General features: G+C 38.9%; 1 protein-coding gene and 1 long non-coding RNA gene across 14 annotated transcripts in view; one reads left to right on the forward strand and one right to left on the reverse strand.

Moving 5' to 3' along the window:
• The window catches only part of CCDC170 (coiled-coil domain containing 170), a 103,027-nt gene that overhangs the window by 39,701 nt on the left and 35,338 nt on the right, over positions 1-27,988 (forward strand). For 6 of the 10 annotated variants that reach the window (XM_041743516.1, XM_041743519.1, XM_041743515.1 and 3 more), the window contains exons 4-7: positions 1,023-1,279; positions 5,416-5,560; positions 11,686-11,871; positions 21,321-21,659. In XM_041743516.1, coding sequence (XP_041599450.1) covers positions 1,023-1,279; positions 5,416-5,560; positions 11,686-11,871; positions 21,321-21,659 — 927 coding nt within the window. The remainder of the gene's footprint in view (positions 1-1,022; positions 1,280-5,415; positions 5,561-11,685; positions 11,872-21,320; positions 21,660-27,988) is intronic. The other 4 variants (XM_041743518.1, XM_041743525.1, XM_041743523.1 and 1 more) reach the window with 3 other exon arrangements.
• Positions 585-2,161, reverse strand: LOC121484357. 4 transcript variants are annotated; one of them, XR_005986005.1, is made up of 4 exons: positions 2,017-2,161; positions 1,184-1,389; positions 974-1,080; positions 585-865 (listed from the first exon to the last, which is right to left on the reverse strand). It is a non-coding gene; the product is annotated as an uncharacterized LOC121484357 (long non-coding RNA). The 4 variants fall into 4 exon arrangements; XR_005986007.1 differs by having other exon boundaries at positions 1,184-1,383; positions 1,941-2,161; XR_005986006.1 differs by having other exon boundaries at positions 1,941-2,161.

Below are 27,988 nucleotides of genomic sequence, written 5' to 3' on the forward strand. Positions count from 1 at the left end.
TTAAGTATTTTGATGCCATAGAATTCATGAAAGTTAAAGTGCTTGTTTTATATAAATTCTATAAGGATTTTCCTTTTCTTCCATATTTTTCTCAGAAATCTGAATATTATTTTTTTATTATTAATATATATATATATATATTTACCATCCACAATAAGGATCCATCCAGAAGGCAAGTGGGAGAAATACAGTGATATATCAAACAGTCTGTATCTTCTTAGGAACCAGTTGTGGCCATGAAATAGCAAAGGTTTCTTTTTTTTTTTTTTTTTTAAAGATTTTATTTATTTATTCATGAGAAAGAGAGAGAGAGAGAGAGAGAGAGAGAGGTGGAGACACAGAAAGAGGGAGAAGCAGGCTTCTGCAGGGAGCCTGACGTGGGACTCAATCCTGGGACTCCAGGATCACGTCCTGGGCCAAAGGCAGGCACCAAACCGCTGAGCCACATGGGGATCCCAGCTTGTAGGTTTCTTGTTTTGTTGTCTGTCAGCAGCAATACAGATTTATTTATTTTTTAAAGATTTTATTAACTTATTTGAGAGAGAGAGAGAGAGAGAATGAGCAGGGGGAGGGGCAGAGGGAGAGGGAGAAGCAGATTCCCCACTGAGCAGGGAACTCGACTTGGGCTCGATCCCAGGATCCTGGGATCATCACCTGAACTGAAGGTAGAAGCTTAACCGAATGAGCCACCCAGGTGCCCCAGCAATAGATTTAGAAAACGAGTTACCATTGCAAAATATTCCATTGCTTTTTGCAAAATATACCATAAATGTCTCTGAGTGACACTAAATCATCCCAAGACATTGCTCAATCGATGTCGAAAGAGACAGGATACGAAGTCCATTATTTGGGCAAAAGTTCCCATCTGGTGGTGCAAATACACATATGAAAAAAAAAGAAAGTTGGATTAAGTCACGAACGAAAGAGTGAGATTTGAAATTACAGTTTTGGGTTCCTTAAAAGTACATCATACTTAGGCCATCGAAATCGTTTTCCTCCTTTTTATGTTTTTTCTGTGTTAGCTTCGAGACCTCCGCTCCAAGCTGCTTTCTAAAGAAGCCTTCTGTCAAGAGTTGAAAGCTGAAATGGAGAATTACAAAGAAAATAATGCTAGAAAATCATCTCTCCTCACCTCTCTGAGAGACAGAGTTCAGGAGCTGGAAGAAGAATCAGCAGCACTTACCGCTTCTAAAATTAGAACGGAAATCACAGCTCACACTGCAATCAAGGAGAACCAGGAGTTAAAGAAGAAAGTTGCAGAACTAGACGAGAGCTTCCAGTAAGGGTATTTCAATATATTTCTTAGTTGTTAGCATTAAAATACTAGCTCCTGTAGCTGGATATGCCTTGGAAGGTACTGGTGTGTTGTTGTTGTATTTGGCCCTGAAACTCAATTTGAAAAAAAAAAAAATTTGAACCTCAAATATCTTTGGAGTCTTGAAAATTTTTCTCAAGCTCTTTTCCAAATGTTACGAGGGATCTTAACAAACAAGGCATTGTCCTAAGCATGTTTATGTACGATTGATTAGGGCTGCAAATGTTCATATATAGAATTTGGAAGATTTTCTGTAAGTAGAGGTTTAACCAGAGGTGGTGGAGTAGCACACAGAGGGAGGTGTTTATTCAGAAGCTAGCTGTAAAAACTACCCTGGAAGCCCAGACCACTCCAGACCACCCCGAACGCTCCTCATTAGGTTTTATTGCAGGTTATATGCAGAAAACTCACGAGACCTGGGTTTTCCACACTTAGTTCTGGCAAAAGGTAATTTTGAGACAAAACTGGGAACTGGTTGTTCCTAAAGTATACTTTTAAAAATTTTACATGTAATAACTTAAATAACTTTAATAATATGATACTTGATATTTATTTTACTTATTTATATTTTTATTCCATCTTATTTTTATTTTACTTATTCCATCTTAAAAAAAAAACCCAATACCTCCCACTCTTGTCTTCTTTTTCTTTTTCTCCCTCCACTGACAGCAAAACTCCTTAAAATGTTTGCATAGACTCACAGTCTCCAGTTCTTCTCCTTTCTTCTCTCTTGGGTCTCCTCTCCCGAAACCACTCACCGCAGTGACCAGTGACCACACACTGCAGATGATATGGTTAGCCTTTATCTCACGTGATCCACCAGTATATCAGGCACAGTTGGTCTCTCTCTTTGAACCACCTTCTTCTTCTGGCTGCCAGGGTATGACACATGCCTGCTTTGTATCTTTCCTTTCTAGATGCCGTGCTGTAGTCTCTTGTTTTTCCCCCTCTCATCTTATTGACTTCCAAAGACTGGAGTGCTCTGGCACTCAATCTTTGAATCTCTTCTGGTTTCTATCTAAATTCACTCTCTTGATGATCTCATCTAGTCCCATGACTTTAAATATGATTTAAATGCTACTGACACCCACGTTTCTCTATCTTTCCTGGATGTCTTCTTAGAGCTCAAGAAAGACCCACATGGTTTACTGCCTGGTGGGAATTGTCACGCAGATGTCCAATGGGCATCTCAAACGTAACATGGGCAAGACGGAGCTCCTGCTGTTTCTACAGAACCCTCCTGCTCCTTTCCTTGTCTCTAATGATAATCCCATGCCTCTAGACATCAGGTCAACAATCTTGGTCATCATCCTTGGTCCTCTTGCTTTCACACTCTGTGTCTGTTCCTTCAAGTCCCCTCGTCTCTACCTTCAAAATAAATTTACATTTTAACTACTTCTCATTGCTGCCCTCATTGCCACTAACTTGATTCAAGGGACTGCCATCTCTCTCCTGGATTTTTGCAGTAGCCTCTGAAGTGATTTTCCTGCTGCTGCCTGTGCCCCTCACAGCCAGAGTGATCCTGTAAAAATACAAATTAGATCTTGTCAGTCCTGTGCTCAAAGGCCTGTAGTGACTTCTCTTCTTACTCAGGGAAAAGACAAAGGATATTCTATGACCTAGAAGACTCATCCTGACCTGGTTTTGCTTCCATTCTCTCTTATTCTTTCCATTTCAGCTCACTGGCTTCTTTGCTGTCCTTTGAATGTAAGAGGTGTATTCCTACCTCAGGACTTTTTCACTCACTAATCACTTGGCCTGGAAAGCTCTTCCTCTAAATATTGCATGGCTGTCCCTCTGCTCCCTTTAGGTCTTCACTCAGAAGTCACCTTCTCAGTGAGGTCTTCTATGAGTGACAACATCTAAAATTTTACTCTGCTCCTCTCCCCCCACCGCAAATAATTCTTACTCCCTTTCCTGCTTAATTTTTTCTTTCCAGCTGTTTTTTGGTAGCAGTATACATTTCATATACATTGATTTTGATTACTATCCCTCTTCCCAACTAGAACGTAAGCTCCATGAAGGCAAGGATGTCCATCTGTTCTTTAACTATTGTATTTTTAGTACCTTTAATAGGGCTTGATGCATAGTGAGTACCCAAAAAATATTTATCAAATAAATGAGTAACACAAATGATACGTACTAATTGTAAAAAATATTTTTAGGATATATAAAATTGCCAAAAATATTAAAATTACTCAAGACCTTATGATTCCTGAGAAGCCATACTTCAGATTTTAGTAAACGGGTTTTCAGATAGTTGTACATCTATGACGACATGTAATGAATTCTTTTTTTTTTTTTTTTACTGAATAATATGTTGTAGATACATACTTTTAAAGATTTTATTTATTTATTTATTTATAGATCTGGAGCAGGGGGAGGGACAGAGGGAGAAGGAAAGATAGAATCTCAAGCAGGTTCTGCAGTGAGTATGGAGCCCGATGTGGGGCTTGATCTCACGACCCTGAGACCATAACCTGAGCTAAAATCAAGAGTCAGACACTTAACCAACTGAGCCACCCAATTGCCCTTATGTTGTAGATATTTTAAAAAGTCATTCATTATATCATCTTCAATGGCCCATGGTACCCAATGCCTGAAATATCATAATTTACTTATCAATTCTTTTTGTTATTTCCTATAGAATTAGTTTCACTCAAAAAATTATTATAAACCAAGATGCATGGGACGCCTGGGTGGCTCAGTGGTTTAGCACCTGCCTTCGGTCCAGGGCGTGATCCTAGAGTCCCAGGATCAATTCCTGCATTGGGCATCCTGCGTGGAGCCTGCTTCTCCCTCTGCCTGTGTCTCTGCTTGTCTCTCTGTGTCTCTCATGAATAAATAATAAAAATCTTAAAAAAATAAAAAAATAAACCAAGATGCAATGAATATTCATGTATAGTTATATTTTCATATTTATGTGATTATGTCCTTAGGGTAGATTCCTAGAACTTTGTTGGGTCCAAGTGAAATGCAAATAGAAGTGAGAATAGTTCGGCCACCCTTAAGATGAAGAAAGCAAGATTGAAGTTTTGGAGTGAATGGGTGGAATCATACACATAAATCAACCCATGTCATAGCATTAGCTGTGCCTTTCATGAGTCAGAGAGACTGAATAAATATTGCCTTTTAAATGCTGCAAATAAGAACTTAGAGATATATTGATGTTGGTCTTTTATTGTTATACATTTTTCTAACTAGAAATATACGCTTTTGAATGTATGCAATTATATGCTTTGTTAATCTTTGAATAGAGTGAAAGAATTTGCAGTAAACACTTAACATGGTAAAAAGGGAAAGCAATAATCATGTTTATTATCTTGGATACTGAAAAAATGATACCAGATTACCAAAATGATTCTAATTTGCTTTTAAAGTATGTCCATTTTTTTTATGATCTTTTAGTCTCTGACATTTCATTAGAAATAGACCTGTGCTATTTCAGCAAACTTATCTGAGATTTGAAATGAAATATTCAGAGCAGAGATAATCAACGGATTTTCCTTGACTGGCCCATATCAATACTCTAAAAACTCTGGATGTGTGAAAACTAATAATGATCTTTGCTGATGATTGAACATCTCTTTTCTATAGGGAGAGTATCCCCTGCTCCTGTTATACTTTTTATTATAGTTATGCTTGGCCATTACCTAGGGTATGCCCTAAGCAACCCATATAGATCACTGTATAACATCTGAAAATAAAACAAACGGATAGAAGAAATACAGCAGCACTGTCCTTCATGAGGACCCAACAGAGACTCATGACTAGATACATCCATTGTGACCTAGAGATTTACTGCCACTTTTACAGATTCTAAACAGTAGGAGATAAGAGGCAGAGTCTATCTCCTCTGCTGTTACTAGATCTAAGATGCCATGAAGATTTCTCTACATTTCTGCAAAGTGTAGGTGCCTGTTTTTCACTTTTCTCCTTCCCTCACAGAGCTTGTGTGACAATGATGTGCTCTGTGTCCAGGAAACTGGGGTTATGATAAAAATGATGATTGGATCAGAGAGCTTAAGTGCTGAACTTTGTTTGAAGAATGATCTCTTCTGTTGTGTTACAACTTGACTTATGTGTTATTTGCCTTCTAGAAAGTGTTTAAAGGAAAATGAGGAGAATAAGAATCAAGTCTCAAAGAATTGCAGGCAACATGAAGAATTTCTAGCTCAACTTGGTGACTGCTTAGATCCAGACAAGAAGAATGAAAAGGCATCATATGAAGATTTAATTCTAAAGGTGTATGCACATGAACAAGATGATAAATGTAGTGGTCATTCTGACATGTGTCATGAAAGGAAGTGCTGTGGTTGAGTCTGTGTGTGGCAGGAGAGTGGGATAGTAGCCCAAGTATAGCATTACTTGACTGTGCGACCTGGGATAAATCTTATTACGTCTCTGAGCTGAGTTCCAAAATACTTTCTAACATTATTTGGGATTAATACTCTCTGGAAAGGATTGTTTTGTCCAAAATACATTTACGCTGCCAAATACAATTAATTATTCATCATAGCAATGAGTTTTAGGTCGTTTTTTAAAATTTTAGTTACAAACAGAAGGACATATACATACAACTCAAAGCAAAACCAACTGTGTCAGTTTCGGGATACTTACTGAGTATAAGGTTAAGCTTAGTTCTAAAGTACTTTTTAATTTTCCATTGAAACCAAATAATAGAAATCCTACTTTAATGGTAGGTTGCCAGTAAGAAGGAAATTAGTTAAATCAAGGGAATAATTCACTTGGCACATAGTGATTCATTAGGGAACCTGACAGTGTTGGAGCTCTCACTATGTCTTTGCTCATTTCACACCTTTCATACCTTTGCTTCCTGACAGATCTTCTTGCAGCCAATTTTTTTTTAAATTAAAATTCGGGTGTAATTGACATGCGACATTATATTCATTTCAGGGGTACAGGGTAATGATTCAACACTTGTGTACACTGTGAAATGATCACCATAATAAGTCTGGTCACCATCTGTCACCATGAAAAGTTAGAAAAAATTTATTATTTTTTTTCTTGGGATGAGAACTTTCAAGAGATACTTTCCTGGCAACTTTCAGATATGTACTATGATACCTTTGACTGTAATCACCATGCTACATACCACATCTCTATCACCTATTCATTTCACAGCTGGAAGTCTGTACCTCCCAACCATCTTCACCCATTTCACCCACTCCACAATCCTCCCCCCACTGGCAACAACTGCTCTGTTCTCCATATTCTTGAGCTTTTGTTTTGTTTGCTCATTTGTTTTTTAGATTCCACATATAAGTGAAATCATAGAGTAATTATTTTTCTCTGACTTATTTCACTTAGCATAATACTCTCAAAGTCCACCCATGTTGTCACAAATGGCAAAATGTTATTCTCTCTCTGGTGGGGTGGGAAGAGAGAGAGGGAGAGAGTGAATCTTTTTTTTTTTTTGAAGAGTTTATTTATTTATTCATGAGAGACACACAGAGAGAGGCAGAGACATAGGCAGAGGGAGAAGCGGGTGCTCCGCAGGGAGCCTAATGCAGGGCTTGATCCAAGGACCCCAGGATCATGCCTTGAGCCAAAGGCAGATGCTCAACCACTGAGCCACCCAGGCATCCCAGAAGAGAGAGAATCTTAAGCAGGTTCCATGCCCAGCACATAGCCCAGCTTAGGGTTCCATCTCATGAACCTGAGCCAAAATCAAAGTTGGATGCTTAACTGACTGAGCCACCCAGGCACTCCATTTCATTCTCTTTAATGGCTGAGTAGTATTCCAGATTTTATATGTATACTTTTTATATGTATATAATTTTACATATATATGTAATTTTTATACATGTATCTTTATTCATGTATTGATAGACACTTAGGTTGTTTCCATAGCTCAGTTATTGTAAATAATGCTGTAATGAACATATGAGTGCATATATATTTTCTTTATTAATTTTAGAAAGATAGAGAGAGCGTGTGAGCATGAGCAGGGTGAGGAGCAGAGGAAGGGGGATAGGCTGAGTCCATGCTGAGCATGGACTCTCATGTGGGGCTTGATCCTAGGACCCTGAGATCATGACCTAAGCAGAAATCAAGAGTCAGATGCTTTTTAAAAAAAATTTTTTTTTTTATTATTTATTCATGATAGAGAGAGAGGGAGAGAGAGAGAGAGAGGCAGAGACACAGGCAGAGGGAGAAGCAGGCTTCATGCACCGGGAGCCCGACGTGGGACTCGATCCCGGGTCTCTAGGATCGCGCCCTGGGCCAAAGGCAGGCGCCAAACTGCTGCGCCACCCAGGGATCCCAAGAGTCAGATGCTTAACCTACAGAGCCACCCAGGCAATCCACATAAATCTTTTCTAAATAGTGTTATTATTTTCTTGGGATAAATACTCAGAAGTGGAATTTCTGGATTGTATGGTAATTCTATTTTTAATTTTCTGAGGAATCTCCATTCTGTTTCCCATAGTGGTTGCACCAATTTGCATTCCTAGCCATAGCGCACAACATTTCCCCTTTCTCCACATCTTCTCCCACAGTTATTTTTTATCTTTTTGATATTAGCCATTCTGACAAATGTAAACTGAAACCTCACGTGGTTTGGATTTGTATTTTCTGGATGGTGAATGATGTTGAACATCTTTTCCTGGGTCTCTTTTCCATCTGTATGTCATCTTTGGAGAAATGGCTATTCAAGTCCTCTGCCTGTTTTTTTCCTCTATGAGTTCTTTATATATTATCAATATTAACCCCTTATGAGGTATATGATTTTCAGATATTTTCTTCCCATTCAGTAGGTTGCCTTTTCATCTTATTGATGGTTTTCTTTGCCATGATGTAATCTTGCTTGTTCACTTTTGCTTTTATTGCCTTTGCTTTTGGAGTCAGATCAAAAAAAAAAAAAAATACATTGCCAAGACTGATGTCAAGGAGCTTACTGCTTGTGTTTTCTTCCAGGAATTTTATGGTTTCATGTCTTATATTCAAATCTGTAATCCATTTTGAGTTCATTTTTGTATGAACTATAAGATGGTAGTCTAGTTTTTTCTTTTGCATGTGTCTGTCCAGTTTTCTCAACACCACTTATTGAAGAGACTGTGAATCTATAGATTGCTTTGAGTAATAGGGACATTTTAACAATATTAACTCTTCCAGTCCATGAGCACAGAATAGCTTTCCATTTATTTGTGTCTTCTTCAATTTCTTTCTTCTATGCAGCCATTCTTAAAGGTCACTTCTCAGACTTTTATTAGTAAGCTTCCCCACTGTATTTCCTGAAAGCTGTAAAATCATTTCAGTTAACTTCAAGAAGTGTTCCACTTCACTGATGGGTTTTGAAAGCTCAGGCCTGATAACCTCGAGAGTTCTGGATGCATCTCCTCTTCCTTGTTGCTCAATAGTGACCAGGAGCCTGGCTATAAAAGTCCACAGGGCAGTGTAGCTTGGGAGATTGTTTGTAAAGCCACATGATGGGGAAAAGAGAATGAAGAACCTCTCCTTTTATGACACACTTTCCCCACATCAGAGCCTAGCTCCACATGCTAGTCTGGGAGTTGATACTGTATGAATTATGCCTCATTGTTTTCTGTATTTCAAATGCTTTGACATTCTCCTTGCTGACCCAGGAGAGACTGACTCAGAGGGTTAGCCAGTTCCTTATAAATGACTCTCCCTGGAGCAGGGCTTCAATATGCAAACGAACTGCTCCCACATTGTAGCCATTTTCTGTCTCAGGCTCTGGGCCACTGTCCAGCTCCCCTAATCACCACAGGGCTAGGTACCAGACAACTAGGAACAGTCCCTGCACCCCTCAGATTTCTCAAACTCGCCAGGCCCAAACCTGCTTCCTTCACCTCACTCCTTCCCGGAGAAACTGCAATAGGGACTCTTGCCCCTGGTTTTCTCTTGCTGTCCAAATCTCCTGACTGACCCGGTGCCTCCTTGTGTGGCTATGGCATGGTGTGCCCCCTCTTCTTACTACACTTGATCTTAGCCAAAAGGCCCAGAAGCGATTGTGCCCCCTCCTCTTGAGAACTGTGAGTAACACATGGTTTTTCAATGGCGGCTCTCTCTAGATCTGTTCACCTCATTGTACCTGAATAACAGAAGAAACTATATTTTAAAACAGATTCTGGGATTCTAGGGCTTCAGCATCTCAAATTAAAAAAAAAAAGTCACTGGCCAAGAGCAGAAAGGCTGTTGTCTTGATCAATATTTACTAGGAGTTCCCCTGAGAAGGGGAACAAAACCACTCCTTCAGTTTTTAAACCATTTCCTAATGGTTTCCTAACCACATGTGCACACATACTCCCAAGAAACCGAGAAGACATTCCTAAGGACTTATTTGACATTGATCTATTTCACAGGTATTTATTTGTCTTTATTTTTAAGAAAGATTTTATTTATTTATTTGAGAGAGAGAGAGCGCACACAAGTAGGTGGAGAAGCAGAGGGAGAGGGAGAAGCAGGCTCCCTGCTGAGCAGAGAGCCGGATGTGGGGCTTGATCCCAGGACCCTGAGATCATGACCTGAGCTGAAGGCAGATGCTTAACTAACTGAGCCACCCAGGTGCCCCCATTTTCCAGATATTTAGTGAGTGACTACTCTCTGCTAGATGAGGTCCCAGGTGCTGGTGGTGCCACAGTGAATGAGATAAGACTAAATCTGTGCTCTTCTAGAAGTTTGTTACTGTGAGATAATGAAGAAATAAATAACTAATATCCCACATAGTAAAGGTTAAGAAAAACAAATGGGGGTGTGGGGATAGAGAATGAAGCATATTTAGAGGCATGGCAGGCTAGTTTAGGGAGACAGGCTGAGGAGTGCCCCTTGAGGTAGGGACATTTATTAAAATTATTTTTTAAATTCAATTAATTAACAATAGTGTATTATTAGTTTCAGAGATAGAGTTCAGCGATTCATTAGTCTTATATAACACCCAATGCTCATTACATCACATGCCTTCCTTAATGCCCATCACACAGTTACCCCATCCTCCACCCTATCCCCTCCAGCAACCTCAGTTTGTTTCCTATGATTAAGAGTCTCTTATGGTTTTTCTCCCTCTCTGATTTCGTCTTATTTTTCCTTTTCTTCCCCTATGAACCTTTGTTTTGTGTCTAAATTCTACATATGAGTGATCATATGGTATTTGTCTTTTTCTCATTAACTTATTTCACTTAGCATGATACCCTCTAGTTCCATCCATATCGTTATAAATGGCAAGATTTCATCTTTTGATGGTTGAGTAATATTCCATTGTACATATATCACATCTTCTTTATCCATTCACCTGTCGATGGACATCTTGGCTCTTTCCACAGCTTGGCTATTGTGATATTGCTGCTATAAACATTGGGGTACAAGTGCCCCTTTGGATCATCACATTTGTATCTTTGGGGTAAATACCTAGTAGTGCAATTGCTGGGTCTTAGAGTAGCTCTGTTTTCTACTTCCTGAGGCAAGTCCACAGTTTTCCAGAGTGGCTGCACCAGCTTGCCTTCTGAAGTTGAGACTTTGGAAGATGTTGGGGACTGAGCATACACATATGTGGAAATGTATTTAAGAGAGTGGAAACAGCCCTGAGTTGGGAGCAGGGCACTATGTTGGCCAGGTGCTGAGGCTGAAAGCTGTATTCCTTCCCCCAGAGTGCCATAACACAGATACTGACTCTGTAATGTGGGGTCCTAGCTCTTCCTGTAGGCGTCCTCATGGCTTTAACAGACTAAGCTGTCTACAGGGCTGGTTCCCTGGGCCAACGAGCGTGTCTGATTTCATTTTCTCTACTTGTAAATCTTAACAAATCTTATTAATGCTTTCAGCTGACAATCCAAATGCACAACATAGAAAGTGAAAAGCTCTGCTAATCCCAATGGTAGCCATTGTATGAGCATGTTATTCAGGATTTTTCTGTGCTTGTATTAATTAGAAAGATTTTCTTTTTAAAAAGAGTCTGGCTTTCTTCTCCGTATTTCCTCCCTGTGCCAGGTAGTGCCTTGCATGCAGTTGGTGCCAGTGGACGTGGGCAAAATAGAACTCCTTTGCTTCCTCGCCCACTGTAATCTCTGTAGACCATCACCTTTCCTTGATTATTTAAACTGGGGGCTTGCTGACGCTGGCTCTGTTGGGAAGCATTTGGCAAGACTCTCAGCAATGTTGCCCTGGAGCTATCTTTTGATTAATTTTAATTTGATCACTGGGTCTGTGCATAAAAACAGAGTTTAGAAGCTGCATTTGAAAATGTGTTCTTTTGAGTGGAGGGAGGAATAGTGCTTTCAGTGGTTTCATGTGATAATGCAGTCAGCAGGGTATGTAGATCAGAGTTGCTTGGAGGAAGCTGTATGAAATTGTTAATTTTTATAGGATAGCTGTAATTGCTTTCTCTTCAGCTTAGAGAGCTGTGCGAAGAAAATGCATTCGTCAAAGGACAGATTGTTACTCTTGAAGAGACTATAAATGTCCATGAGATGGAAGCAAAAGCTAGCAGAGAAACCATCATGAGGCTGGTTTCAGAAGTAAACAGAGCGCAGGAAAAAGCTGCCTCCTGCACTAAAGAGAAAGGCAAGCTGAACCAGGTACAGTATGTGAAGTGTGAGTGTGCATCTCTGATCATGTTTATGAAGCAGAAATTGAAAACCAGATGTGGGTGAGCACACTGGCATTACTGACCACAGTTTCCAAAGGCTGCTGTCAGCAGGAGGGCTGTGGGGGGAACTCAGTGACCTGAGCAGGCCATTTGATACAGTTTTTCCCTAATTAGAAAAAAAAGAAATACAACACACTTAAAAGTAGAGTTTGTTGAGACTATGTCCGACTTCAGTTAGACTTGAAGGATTTTTAAAACTCACACATTAATTTTTTTTGGACTAATAGGTAACGCATCCAGCAGATACAAAGTTCCAAATAGACATAAGGGTATATGGTGAAAATCTTCCCCTACCCTCTCCCGCCACCCACCCAGTTCTCTGTCAACAATTATTTTATATATACCTTTCTAGATATGTTCTATGATATATATACTTATTCTTTTTTATTTAATTTTAATACAAATGGCAACAGGTTCTGCATTATATATTTTTCTTTTTTGCATTATATTTATCTTTAATACAAAATGGTAATATACCATGCACTATTATGAGCAAGGCTGCTATGCATAATCATTTATTTTTTGTCATGCATGAGAATGTATCAATAATTAGACAAAACCCTTGACGTATACTTGCGAGGACGAAGGATATAGGTATTATTTAGAAGATACTGTCAAAAGGAAGTGCCTCAATGCTAACTAGACCTTCATTTGCACAATGAATTGTTTGTTATTTTCAAATTACCTAAAACCCTGTTTGAGCATGCAAATTGTATGATTTTTGAACACTCTATAATCTTTCAGTTATAGTTTTATATTTTTGCAACAAATAAACTAATAATGGGATTAATAATAATGATGAATTTTCAAAAGTGAAAGTGAGCCAGGGCAATCAGTTAAGAAAATACATAAGAGACAATTAAGAGGTAAAGAAGATGTAGTATATATATATATTTTTAAGATTTTATTTAGTTTTTCATGAGAGATACAGAGAGAGGGGCAGAGACATAGGCAGAGGGAGAAGCAGGCTCCCTCTGGGGAGCCTGATGTGGGAGTGGATCCCGGGATCATGCCCTGAGCTGAAGGCAGATGCTCAACTGTAGAGCTACGCAGGTGTCCCAAGGAGATGTAGTTTAAAATTAGGTAATGACTAGACTGGATTCAGGTTAAATGTTTCTGGCAAGGATATTTCAAAGGTTAAGTTGTATACTTCATGTTGTAGGCAAGTAATGCTAGTTATTACTCATTGGCTGACACTAAATTTGATTGCCCATCTCTTTAGCATAAAGGGACATTATTTCTGATAATTGGCAGGTTATTTCTGTTCCTCATTAACTTTACTAAGTGGTGTTATCATCATTGATTCTTGCCTGGATTAATTTACATCATGGATTGCAAAAAGGTAGTATTATAATTTTACTATTCCTTTTCCTTATTAGCTCTATTCTCCTGTAAAGAATAGCTTTTTATTTCTTTTCAGTTCTATGGACACATGGATTTTTATTTATTTAGTATGTTACAACCACTTTTTTTTTGTACTCCAGATTCACTAAATTGGCCCAGCAGCAGCCCCTTCTGGATGGTCTCTGTGGTCTTGTAACCTGACTCTAGTCCTTTAACACTTCTTGCTTTTTCTGACAGAAGACAGCATTTTAGGCTCACTTTTCAGACCACAAAACTAAAATCAGCTTGTTCTGTAGGGAGCATTAGTTCCTTTTACTAGAGAATGGTGCTTAAAACCAAGATTTAGGCTGTAGGTGTGCTCATTGCTGTTGGGGTATCATTTCTTTTGGTGGAAAAAGCTAGAAATACATTTTTAGTAGTAAACTAATATTGGTATTTTTATTTTTTTACCTTTTTATTTTAAAAAGATTTTATTTATTCATGAGAGACACACAGAGAGAAGCAGAGGCATAGGCAGAGGGAAAGCAGGCTCCCTGTAGGGAGCCTGATGTGGGACTCTATCTTAGGACCCTGGGATCACACCCTGAGCTGAAGGCAGATGCTCAACCACTGAGCCACCCAGGTACCCCAATACTGGTATTTTTAATTAAAAGCAATATTTAGAGTTTTAAAATATCTTTTTGTTTTATATCTTTTGAATCTTAATCATAATATATACTCGTTTGCTTTGCCTTACAGTATATATAAAGTTATTTCAAAATTAAACTTTTAATATTTTACATACAAGTAAGCCTTCTGAGTGAAGTTTAAGGCTCTCAGAATTTTTGCATAATGTTATCAGCAGTCATTACTAACATGGTCACCATTTATCGATCATTTACCATTAGCACAGTCATTATGCTAAGTGTACTTTGCCCATGTTCACGTAGCAGCAAAGAGGCAAGGCTGGGATTTTAACCTTGGTCATTACATGATTATGTTATCATCAGTAACCCCTTGCCATGTACATTGACAGCTATCTCTTACATACCAGTCTGATGCCAAAAATTACTTGTTGGTGGAACAACAGCAATAAGTAGCTATGCAGATTTCCTTAGTGAATGAATGACTTTAATTCAATTACAAATAGTAATTATTAAATTAGCAAGCTTTGAAAATTAGGAAGAACTTAATATTTATCTATAAAAATACATTTCTGAAGATTAGCAGTAGGAAATGAAAATGTGTTAAGAGTACCTTAACAAAAACCAGAACTATTTCTTTTCATATATGTGTCTTTACTTGTAAATGATGCCATGTTGTTCAGACTTGGAAACATACTCATTTTGGAATGAAGTTCCTGCCAAAATAATAAAAATTGTAAAAAAATATATGGGCAATAAAAAACTTGAGGTCTTTAATAAAGTGCTCATTCATAGGATTATGACTCCAGAGATTTACTACTGAAAAATACTGTCATGTGGTTTTAGTGACACATTAATGACTTTACGAAGGGTCTTCATAATGCTTTCTAAAGCTCTGTTTTTGAGCTAGGAAACTTGCTTTATTAGTGAAGCCCAGAATGACTTCAGAAGTAGTAGGATTTGCAGGCTGGGGTGCCATTTTTACGAAACTCAACTTTTGTCATTTTTCTTAATTACTCTGTTCACTTAATGACTTTTACTTTATGAAAATTTCCCAAGTAAAAATCAAGATGATTTATTATATATATGGAAAATATATTACTTGAAAATCTTGAGTTAATATTGAAGTATGTTTTAACAACTATCAAAGATTGGCACTTTTTCTTTCAGTTATTTTGAAATAATCTAGTGTTGAAAAACGTAGGCACTTTCCTTACACAAGCCACATGCACTTTCTATAGACTGCACAAGTTCAGATCAGCAGATCAGAAACTAAACTTACTTATGGGATTTCAGACAGCTTCATTTCTTTCTTACTGTTCACATTTCCTTTAATTCTGCTAGCTAGCATTGAAGCTAAGAAAGAATATTGGTTTTGGAGTCAGGCAGGTCTGGTTTGGAAGGATGTCCCTTTTGCTTTTTTTGGTTTGTTACTCTAAAGTAGTGAATGAAAGAGAACAGAATGAAACAGTTAACAGGGAGAAGAGGGGTTAAGAGTCTAGGCTGTCAGGTTTTTATCCAGGCTCCAGAATCATTTGGCTGTGTGATCTGAGGCACATGACCTTACCTCTTGGAACCTCAGTTTCTTGTCTGTAAAATAGAAAAATAATTTAAGGATCTATCTCTTACAATTATTCTTAGCATTGCATGACATAACATACATGAAGTAGTCAGGACATGCCCATCACATAATTGATGCTTAGTGTTTTTATTTCCTTTTCTTTTTTTTTATTAAAGATTTTATTTATTCATTCATGAGAGACTCAGAGAGAGTGGGGGCAGAGACACAGGCAGAGGGAGAAGCAGGCTCCATGCAGGGAACCTGACGTGGGACCCGATCCCGGGTCTCCAGGATCAGGCCCTTGGCTGAAGGCAGCGCTAAACCTCTGAGCCACCTGGGCTGCCCTATTTCCTTTTCCTAGTTATGTACTTTTACTTAGGGATCCAAAGAAAAAATTATTTTAAGGGTACGGGCATATGGAAATAAGTTCCTGGAACTGAGGACTTACTAGGATAAATTACGAAAGGAATAGAAGATCTCTTTACTATCCTAGATTCAGGACATTGGAAGTGACCTTAAGGCCTTTTAGAATCTAGATCACATAACCCTGTATGTGAAATCAGAATCTTTAAAATGTTACTGTCTAGCTAATTTCCAGCCTTCCCTTGAACTCTTCCAGAGACAGGGAACTCACTACTGGACAAGGAGGTCTATATTCTCTCTATAGTTCTTCTTCTTTTTTAAATATTTATTTGAGAGAGAGAGAGAATGTGTGGGAGGGGCAAGAGGGAGAAGGAGAGAGAATCCCAGGCAGACTCTGCATGGAGCTAGGAGCCCAGATGCAGGGCTCGATCCCATGACTATAGATCATGACACGAGCCAAAATCAAGAACGGGCTGCTCAACCCACTGCAGCCCCCAGGTGCCTTGCCCCTCTCTGTGTAGTTCTAATTGTTTGACAGTTCTTCATTATAGCAAGTCAGGATCAGCATCCCTATAATTTACATCCTCATCCTGGTTCTTCCTTAATGAAACTTCATAGAATAAAATAAAATTTCTTTCTTATGGCTAACTTTAAAGCATTTGAAGACATTTATCATGGATTTCTAAGTCTTTTCTTTCGGTTAAACAGCCTGTATTTTTCAAACTTTGAACCTTCTTTCTTATCATCTGTGTGAGGTTGGGAAAATTCTAGCCTCTGGGTGAGGAATTAAAATGAAAATAAACACTAAAATAATATCTGCTCATATTATAAAACATTAAACTGTTATAAGACTCTGAAGTAAAATTTAAAACCCTCTCTGCTTCCACTTCTAGCCTTACTGGGGCATTCATGTCTTAGCTTCTGATAGTTACCACTGAGGCTTTTAAAGGAATACATTTCTATTACTGATTCACCGACATGAGATAGTAGTTTTAGACTTTTTGCTACAGTGTCAGAGGAATTTAATGCCTCTTAGTTTTTTACTTTCCTCTCTCTACTTCCCTTTATTTTATTATTGTATTTACATTGTCAAGGTTTGTAATATTTACATTTTGTTCTATAATTATAATTGAGTCTTCCAAGATTTGCCTTAGGTTCATTCTATGCATTTAAAATAAATAAAAATAGTATTTTAGATAACACAATTACAATAAATATTTTTACTACAGCTTTAATGCTAGCATGTGATGCTGAATCCATTCCATTTTGACAATGTCCCTCTTAAAATTTCCAGCTGGGAACTGTCCATGGTCCTCCAGGCACACTCTGACCAGTTCAGGGCAGACTGTTTTCAGTATGGTAGTGAAGCCCAGGAACTCGTTGGCCTCATGTGCAGCCAAATTCGTTGTCAACTTGTGTTGTGTTTGTCAATAACAGGAATTTCAAATTTAAGTTGAATTCTTAGTATTTTCAAAGGTTGATGATGCTAGTGGGACAGCCTAAGGGGTGTATGTGTATGTGTGTATTCCTATCACATTTGACTCAGCACTTCATTTATTTTTATTTTTTTATTTTTATTTTTTCACTTCATTTATTTTTAAAGATTTTGTTTATTTATTCATGAGAGACACATACAGAGAGAGGCAGAGACATAGGTAGAGGGTTATGCTCCCTGCGGGGAGCCCAATGTAGGACTTGATCACAGGACCCCGGGATCACGACCTGAGCCAAAGGCAAATGTTTAACCACTGAGCCACCCACGTGTCCCACATATCAGTGAATATTTGTGTAGTATCTAATTTTTGGCTGTATTTTAATGGAAGAGCTTTGCAAATATGTCATTTTCTACATTTAGTAATCCATCCTACAGATCTATTCTTGGACCACAGGGTATGTGCATATTCTATTTTGGTAGATGTTTATACCAGAATAACACCTATTCACACTCCCACTAACAATGTATTGAGCACCTATTTGGGGAGAATTTCTAAGTTTGTTTGTTAATTTTAACTGCAGTAGGTAAAAGTAATCAACTGGTTTTTAATTTTATAAAATTTGTCTAGGGTTGGATGAATTAAACTCAAGCTGGAGGTTTTCCACTGGATGATAATTAATCATGTATTTTTGAGAGGCAGTTTGATCTCAGGCATATCCAAATCCACATAATAGTTAGCACCATTAAAATAGGAAACGATTGCATTAAAAAACAAAACAAAACCTTTGAATGGTTTCATCACTTAATGGATTTTCGTTGGGAATTGATAAAGACATGCATTTAATTGGGAAGGTAAATTGAATGCCTTAATCATATTATTTACAACCGTTTTTGTTAAAAGTAATTGTGAAGGGGTCATTATTCATTTCTTGTATTTGGTAGGTCTAAAGCTAAAGACAAATGAAAAGTTAAAAAATTTTGTTTACCAGGTGATCCTTATCACTATCTCTATAAGGGCTGTCCTTTTTTGCAAATGTGATTTCCTATGTGGAGGTCAGCCCTGATTTTTGCTCCGAGGGAGCTACTTGTTTCTTATTCTGTGTGTCAGTGTGGTCTGACAACAGTCTTCAGGACCTGGCCAGTGATACTGATGTCACATTACTTGAGTGTATCCTTGAGGTAGCCATGCAACCAGATTCCACTCCAGCACTGTCTCTGCTAGCTCTGTGGGTAATTGCATTTGTAGTCTGAGGACATCTGTTTCCAGCAGATCGGCTTAGTGCTTCTAAATCCTGAATCACTTAATCAGAGCACTGAGGAAACAGCCATCCCTAAGGCCTTGTCAGTGGCTTCCAAGGCCTGTACTGCATGTGAGAAGCACCATACAGTTCATTGGGCTGAAACGTGCCCAGAAAAGAAGTCTGGCCTGCTGCCATGTGCCTTTGTATTTTATGCCCACACATGCATTTTCTGATTTTTAGCAGTCGTAAGGGTTTCTGCTTTGGATTTGTTAGGGAGTGTTATGTTTATTGGTCTTTGGGCGGAGCTGCCAGTTGATTAGTACACTCCAAACTGACAGTCTAGAGTACTCAAATGAATGATATATTTTTTTGTGTGTGTATTTTGAGGATCTTTTGTACTTAGTCAAAAATGTCACTCTCTGGGTCATGGAAACTTGTCTTTTGCATTAGGGGTCTTCTCTCCATAAAAGTAATAATATTCTAGAGCTTTCAGGGGATTAGTATTAATTTTCATCTTTATATCATTGAATTTGGAGTTTTCTAACCGCATGTTAGATGGTCGTTTTTAAGTGAAACACGAGCCTAATTTATTATCATTAGTACAGATCCTGGTTACTTGAATTGAGTAGCTATTGTATTACTCTCCGAAAAGAAATCTAAAGTGTTAAAATATTGTATTTGGAATAAAGTGTCCTTGACTCTACTTTGAGGGCTGTGATTTAATTAGCAGCAGTGGGGCTTCTCTGCAAAGAGGACTGATATCGAAAGGGAATGGGGAAACTGGTTGCCGTTGCCAGGACTTGAGCAAAGCATTTCACAAAATAGGTTCCACAATTAGTTTAGCCATTACTTTTCTGAAGGCCAGGCTTCTCTAACTTACCTATCCACACTCGATGACTTTTATTTCGAATTGATGCCAGGGACTCCTTGATTTTAAAAAAGAAATCACCAGAAAAAAAGTAAGATATTCTCTTTTTATAAAATAAAAAGTAGAGAAGTAGCATTTTAAGGAACGTCTTTCTTGTCTCCAAGCTGTTAGTGGAGATAAATTCCTTTTAAAGTCCAGTTCTGGTGCAAAAGGGATGAGTGTATTTTAACTGGCAGCCTGAAATGTTACTGGCCTGTTTAGAGGTAGAATCTGTTATTCAAAGATATTTGACCCTAACATGCTCTTTTAAATAAAAAAAAAAAAAATCTTTTTTTTTTTTTTTTTGCCAGTTAACTAGGCTACAATACTGTAGCAATGCTGGTTAACAAGTTACTTATTCTTACTTAATGTGAACTCATGTATTTTAAAAGTTGATATCAACAAGTTTTTAAAAATTATTTTTAAATATTTTATTTACTTATTTGAGAGAGAGACAGAGAGAGCATTGAGAGAGAGAACAGGAGCAGAGGGAGGGGCAGAGGGAGAAGCAGATCCCCTGCTGAGCTGAGAGCCCAATGCAGGGCTTGATCCCGGGACCCTGGGAATCATGACCTGAGCCTAAGACAGATGCTTAACCGACTGAGCCACCCAGGTGCCCCTTTAAAATTACTTTTAAAGATGTCCCTTTTATGCCTCTTTTGACCATTCTAGATTATAGTAAATAGAAGTAGGTGCACAGGTAGCCTCCTTTATGCCTTTCATTTATTTTTGTGAACCTAACAATACACATTATATTCTTTCAATGTAATAATTCAATAATAATTCTTTCAAATTATTATTTTTGGTGTGGTACTTTATTTCCCTCTACTTTTAATTCTCCCACCCACCAAATGGCTGGATATTTCTATATCTTTTCTTTAGGTTCTATCAGTTTTATGAGACAAGGAGATACACAGTAAGTGAGTATTGAAAGAAAGATCTGATTCTCCTTTATGCACTGATGTTTTTATGAAAATGCCACCCTATTACTTAGAATAGTGTTAAGGAGGCATCTTTCTTTAAACAATTTTTAGTGTGTAGGACTTTTAGTAGGTAGGACTCTAAGGGTTTATGGTTTATTCAGAATCAATTTCCATGTATATCAAGCTTTAGAGAAGATAATTCTTTTTTTTTTAAAGATTTTATTTATTTATTCACAAGAGACACACAGAGAGAGGCAGAGACATAGGCAGAGGGAAAAGCAGGCTCCCTGCAGGGAGCCCGATGCTGGACTTGATTCCTGGACCCCATGATCAGGATCTGAGCTGAAGGCAGACGCTCAACCACTGAGCCACCCAGGTGCCCTAGAACAGATAATTCTGTAAACATTTCTATCTGTGGATTGCCTCTACCAGCATGCTAGTCAGCAATTTGTTTTTATTAACTCTTTCTCAAGGTCCACACAGAAAAGGGTTATATGTCAGTTTCCTTCTTTTCCTAGCCGTGATTTTATATCCCTTCTCTTTCCTAGGCACCTAAGTTTACCTGGCATAGCCTTTACAATTCAATAACTTTATGATGAGATGGTGGGGAACTTACAGTTAAACTGGGAATGTAGGGGTGCCTGAGGGGCTCAGTTAAGCATCTGCCTTTGGCTCAGTCATGATCTCAGGGATCTGGGCTTGAACCCCAGTAAAGAAGAATAATGCTTCTTTACTGTATAGCTTTGCTTAGGTTCTCTCCTCACTGGGGAGCCTACTTCTCCCTCTCCTCTGCCTGACACTCTGCCTACTTGTGCTCTCTTTCTCTCTGGCAAATAAATAAATAAAATTTAAAAAAGTAAACAATGTAATGACGTTAATCCTTACTCCATGAAGTCTGTAAGCAAGGTAAATGAGAAGCAAATGCAGGTGTCCCTCAATGGTCGCTAACATTCCTGTCTTCACTATCTGTAACTGTTTCAGGACTTGCTCAGTGCTGTAGAGACAAAGGAAGCTCTTGAAATGGAAGTTAGGATCCTCCAAGAGAGGCTGCTTGCTGGCCAGCAGGTCTGGGATGCTTCAAAGCAGGAGCTGAACCTCTTGAAGAAAAGGTTTTGTGAGTTGGAGAAGAGTCTGGAGGCCAGCGTGGATGCGGCTGCGGCCTCGCGAAGCCAGTACTTCTCATTTAGGGAGAAAGTCGCAGCCCTGCTTAGAGGCAGCTGGGGCACGACTGGGCCAAAGGAGGATGCCATTTTGGAAAGGATCCGAGAAATAACCAGCCAAGAGGAAAGCAGGAAAAAGGCGAGTGGGAAAGGGCCACTTGTAAGATTCTTAAGGACAGTAATTTGCTGTAGCATTTAAATGTGGTTTTCATTATTTTTTTTTAAGATTTTATTTATTCATGAGAGAGAGAGAGAGAGAGAGGCAGAGACATAGGCAGTGGGAGAAGCAGGCTCCCTGTGGGGTGCCTGTTGCGGGACTTGATCCCAGGACTCTGGGATCAGGACTTGAGCCAAAGGCAGACGCTCAACCACTGAGCCACCCAGTGGTCTTTATTACTTTTAATTATATATCATATTTAGGGAGCCTAGAGAGTCACTTAAGTGACAGCTGACTACGGAGGAGGGTTCTGGAGTCAGAGCTACCTGTGCTGAATCCTGTCTCTACTGTACACTTGCTCATGCCAGGTGTGACATGGACAGGTTCCTAAGACGACTGCCCCTGAGATTCTGTATTCTAATCTACTGGACAGAGAAGGCTTTGGGGCCACACTCCTCATCTGAACCCCCTGGGGTGCAATGTGTTTTTGAATTTAGAATTTTTCAGGACCCAGAAAGGTAAAATAGTAACACAGAACACAAAACGCTCTTGCACGTTGCCCCTCGGTGGGGTCTGGGGCAGCACTCCATACTCAGCCACATCCATCGTTCTGCAGCCAAACCCGCGGCAACTCCATCACACGAATGTAGCGGGACTGAAGAGGTTCCTGTCATTTCGGGTCAGGCTTTGCTGCCAAATCCTTTATCAGAGAGTTATGAAAGAGCCATCAGTTTTCAGATGCATTTGAATTTTGGAATTGCAGATAAGATACTCATAGACCTGGAGGAGTACCTGTTTTGCTAGGTTATTGTTTATTGAAAATATTAAATTAAAAAAATTGTTAGGAAGTCCTTAACACACTGCCTGGCCAATAATGATGATAAATTTAACTCTTGCTGCCACTGCTTGTCCTCCTCTCTCTTCTCCTCTTTGTAATGGTGCCTGAACAGCCTTTTCAGGAAATTATTTAACATGTGGAGAAAGATGTTTTAATTCACGTATATGACTGAAGATTGTAGAATTTTGTTATCTCGTTTATACTATTAATAATGCTTCTTTACTGTATAGCTTTGCTTAGCAGAGTCAACTTCAGCCTGACTCTGCTTAAATGACCATCAAATCCAAATTATTGAAGTCCTAATTAATGAGTTTTTAAAGTAAATAATACCCAATTCAATAATACCCAAGTAAATTATACCCAATGGTATAATTCCATTGTGATCAATTTCTTCTGTGAGTTCATGCTGGTTTGAAGGAGAAATTGTTTTTTTTTTTCTCTCTCTCTCTCTCTTTTGATGTTTCTAATATACCCAGAGCAACCACTCAGAGTTTGGGATTGCATTTGACAATTTTCTTTAATGATCAAATATTTTAAATTCTCTTTTAAAATTCTCTGAAATTTGGGGTGCCTAGGTGGCACAGTTGGTTAAATGTCCAGCTTTTGGTTTCGGCTCAGGTCGTGATCTCTGGATCATGAGATTTAGCCCTGCATGGGGCTCCCCACTCAGCGCAGAGTCTGCTTAAGTCTCACTTTCTCTCTCTCTCTCTCTCTCTCTCTCCCACCCCCCCGCCCCTCCCCTCATGTGTGCGCACATGCACATGCTCTCAAATAAATAAATCTTTAAAAATTTTTTTCCGAAATTCATGTATATTCTTAGGAGCAACCCAAGTGACCCCTTGACTAGCAGTTGATGTACTTCAATCGCTAACGGTTCTTTACCATTTCGTTTTATTGCTTCCCTCTTCTGTTCTCCCAAAATTATTTTAATTTAGCATGTGAAACATGGCATAAAATTGTCAGCATGATGTATGTGTTTATTTTCTAAAGCAAAATGATGTAAATTGGTTAAGCTGGCTATGCCTCCCCCAGCCCCCCATAAAAATCAGAATGATTCAGAGTCTTTTTAGTGTCTTTGTGTGCCTTTTCTACCATGTAATTTTTTTCAATAGCTCTTCTCACTATTTAAAAGCCTGAAATCAAGCATATAGCTGAGGTCTTGTGTGACTCATCTTCAAGTGAAATCAGGAGAAAATGGATTTCGTATATTGTCTGAGAAATGTTTCTGCAGAATGGAAGCTCTACAGATGGATGAACCTGTTTGTTGAGGAGGCTGTGCACCCCTGCCAGCTGTCATGGTTAATCGCACACCCAGTGGTTGAGTAATGCCCATGGGAATGCCCAAGGCTGAGTTTAAGCTGGGCCTGGCAAATTCGTGGCTTCAGGTCAACTCCTACTTTCTGAACCTTGCTATTCTTGTTTACCTAGTTGCTACTCATTCTGATTCCCCTATGTTTGCAATTCTCAGAATTCGGACACCACCCAGACTTTTTCAGTTGTTTTTTTCTGGTTAGAGCAAAACCACATTCTCTTTTTAAAAGCTTTACTAGATCCTAGCACTATTGACATTTCAGGTTGGATGATCCTTTGTCAGGGTCCCATTCTGTACATTGTAGGCTATTTAGCAGCATCTCTGGCATCTACCCACTAGGTATCAGTAGCACCACTTTTCCCCTCAATTTATGACAACCAAAGATATCTCCAGATAAATGTCCTCAGACAGTAGAATTGCCCCCACTTGGAAACCACTTTTCTCGAGGAATGCCCTACTGTTAGGTTCCTAGCAATTTTAAATGAGCATAGATGTTATTTAGCCTTGAAATTTCAGTACATTTTGTAACAGGTGTTTTTGAAATGATGATGTCTTGCACAATGACAGAAAGCTGCGACATTTTAGTGTGCAATTGAGGCAAACATTTTTGTCTTCCTTTTAGATATTTCCTAATTGGCTAATTCTCTGGATGAGAAATGATTATGTACAGAAAGTACATGGCCATGATTGATTTCTATGTCGTTCCCTACGTTAAAGAATTCATACAAGCTCGCAAATGTTTACATGGCTCTTTTGTTCTTCTTTAGGCACACATAGGGCTTTATTTCCCCCACTGGAGTGTTTCTTGGTCCAGTGGCTCTGTGGGAGCTCTAGGGACCCAGCCTGATGCCCTAAAGGACCAGAGATGTGTTCCACCTCCTCCCCCTGCTTCCCTCGTTTGTTCTGATCATTCTGCTATGTTCTTAATCCTTCAATACCAGCTTTGGTGGACTCCCACTGACATTTCATTGCTCCAATTTATTTTACGTGGTCACACCTGGCTACAGGAGCATCTGGGAGAGTGAAAAGGTAGAGATTTTGGCTCTCCTAGCATCTACAGTGTAGTAATTTCCTAGGATTGCCATAACAAAGTCCCACTTACTTGGTGGCTTACACAATAGAAGTGTATTGTCTCCCAGTTCTGGAGGCTACAATTCTAAAATCATGGTGTCAGCTGGATTGGTTCCTTCTGAGCCTGTGAGAGAGAATTTGTTCCAGGCCCCTTGCCTAGCTTCTGGTAGCCTCAGGTATCCTTGGCTTATGGGTGGCATTCTCTATCTTCACATTATTTCCCTTCTATTTGTGTGTGTCTCTGTGTCCAAATTTTTCCTTTTGTATAAGGACCCCAGTTGTATTGCATTAGGGCCCAGCCCTGTAAAGACTCTATTTCCAAATAAGGTCACATTCTGAGGTACTGGGGGATTTGAACATACCTTTTTTTTGGAGGACCCCATTTAATCTGTAATAAAAGTTGACATGCACAAAGATGAAGGGAGTAGGGATAGCATGTCAGTAGGGTTGGCCATATAAACTGATATGAAGGAAGGAGAATTTGATTGATGTTTTATTCCTGGGTTCTGACAACATATTTTATATATTTCCTAAGTAAAAATTATAGCTTGAATAATAAAAGAGTTTTATGTCTAAAAGGCACTGGTTCTTAAGTGACCCAAGTGGCTCTTCCCTCCATTTAGAATTCTTATGCTTCCATTTGGCTTAATTTTAGGACAAAAGTACCTTTCTCGTGAAATTGACAACTACTTGTCCTTGGGAAGTGAATTCTTTTAGGGCATTATGACTTGACTTCCAAAAACCAGTCTACTTGTTGTTTTTTTCTTTTAAGATTTTATTTTTTCATGAGACAGAGAGAGTGGCAGAGACAGGCAGAAGGAGAAGCAGGCTTCTCGCAGGGAGCCTGATACGGGACTTGATCCCCAGACGAGGATCACGCCCTTAGCTGAAGGCAAACACTCAACCCATGAGCCACCCAGGCGTCCCAAGTCAGCTTGTTTTAGAAATGTGTTTTACTTCAGTGTCTTTTTTGTTTTTTAAAAAATGAAGTATGTTTTCTTTATTATAATTCCCCTCCCTGCCTTACATCGCTAGTATTGAAATCCTTTACATATTTTGTCCCATGGAATATCAGGGATGTATTAACAGATGATACTGAGAAAAAGAAGAAAAATAAAAGGAAAGAAAGAAAAGGTTACTGTCCTTTGGAGTTCTTGGTGTGAAAAACACAACACAAAAACAATGCAACGTGTTTTGGCAAGACTTGTATGTTCACCCAGGCACTGATATTTGATGTTCCCAAGGACGAAGTCAGATTGGAATGTTAATTTATTTGAATAAATTTATGTAAATTTATCTCTGAAAAAAGATGCTGTGATATTACATGTACTGAGACCTAAATAAGCTTAGTGCTGGGATGCATAGCAAATGAAGAGCTTCTCAGCTGTTTGCTCTTCTCTGGACACCAGAATCTTGGCAGGGCAGTTTGTAGATTCTGCACTGTTCAGCCATCCCCATACTGGTGGTTTTAAAAGTTATACTCTGCTGAGTCTTCAGGTTTTGTGGAACACTCTTGGGTCCACACAGAGTGGGGATACAGGAGGAACCCTTTCATCTTTGATTTAGCACATTGTCCCTTATTTGTCACTGCTCATTTGTTTTTACTTGAAAAACAGGCTCTCTAGGCTGTAAATGGTTTGAGAAACCTGACATAGGACAATTCCTGAAGGGCCCCTTTAACTCCCTATGACAAAAGCATAGGATTGACTGAACCAGCATACTGGCATAGTAATGCTGATGATAAAAAGGGATGCAGTGTGTTGAACTTCAATTGGGTGTAAAATACTGTGCTACTCAAATGATCTAAATTATCATCTGATCAAAAAAAATTATAATCTGATCATCATGGCAAAGACACAGTTTCAGAGAGGTGATTTACTTGCTTCAGTTAACATGCTGGTGAGTAGTAGAGTGGGAAGGAACTCTAGACTGGGACTATCTGACTCCAGAGACACCATGCTGCAGTCTGGTCTCCATCGAGACATCTTTTTTCTTCAGGGTCATTACCACTTTCTTAGCCTAACTTCCTGCAGGTGCCTAACGGGTCATCTTCTTAATGGAGTTTTTACTGATCAGTTTCTATGATAGGCACTGCTTTCCTTAGGGAAGGTCCTTTGCGTGTGGATGGTGGTGCAGTGGTCACACGGTCCTCTGTCTCTCTAGCTGAGGCTCCCTGTGTCTCTTTTTTCTTTGGTTTCATTCTCTTTGTTAGGTTGGCTGTGAGATACGAGAAGTATTGAAGGACCTTCAGGTGGAAAGGCTCACTTCCTCCTCGTGGAACATGAAACCACATTTCCTACTGTGCAGAATCACGGGCCATACCTTGTGTAACATAACATCATTAAACAGTCCCCTGTACCCCAAGACAGTATCTTGGGAGTGTTTTTTGATGGCTGTTGTTTTGTAGGTTACTTTGTATATTGTACCAAGACAAGCACACCTTTCTCTTGCATTAAGATCATATCTGTTATTAGGAAGTGCGAACAGTAGGAAATACGACATGAGGGTTCTCTGAGGCTCATATTCTGTAATTAAATTTGAAATTTCCTTGGAGAATATAATTCCTTGGATGTGATGCTAACAGCTTGCCATCAAATATTTTATTTCAAGCCCCAACAGAAGTGTAGAATTAATTGAATTATAGGCCTGGGACCTTGACAGCCATAGAAGCACAGGATTAGAGCATTTAGAGATCCAGTAGTATACCATTCCTGATTGGAGCACTTCAGTTCACTCCATAACACTGTTAACACATGGTTGGCCAGTTCCTACCATCTCTGGTGACTGGGAGTCCACTCGCTGACATGGGAAGATGCTTAAAATAATGAGGTAAACACAGACATAAAATTGCAAATATAGTATCTTAACTCTGTCTTAACAGTGCATAAACAAATTTAAATACTTTTTTTTTTTTAGGGTGGGAGGGAAAGAGGAAAGGGAGACAGAGAATCTTTTTTTTTTTTTTGAGACAGAGAATCTTAAGCATAGATCCTGTTTAAGATGTGGTATTGGATCTCACAACCCTGAGATCATGACCTGAGCTGAAATCAAGTCAGATACTTAACCAACTGAACCACCCAGGCACCCTATTTGAAAACATTAATAGTTGTT

Source organism: Vulpes lagopus, chromosome 2 (genome assembly GCF_018345385.1).
Source record: "Vulpes lagopus strain Blue_001 chromosome 2, ASM1834538v1, whole genome shotgun sequence".
NCBI classification, from domain to species: Eukaryota; Metazoa; Chordata; class Mammalia; order Carnivora; family Canidae; genus Vulpes; species Vulpes lagopus.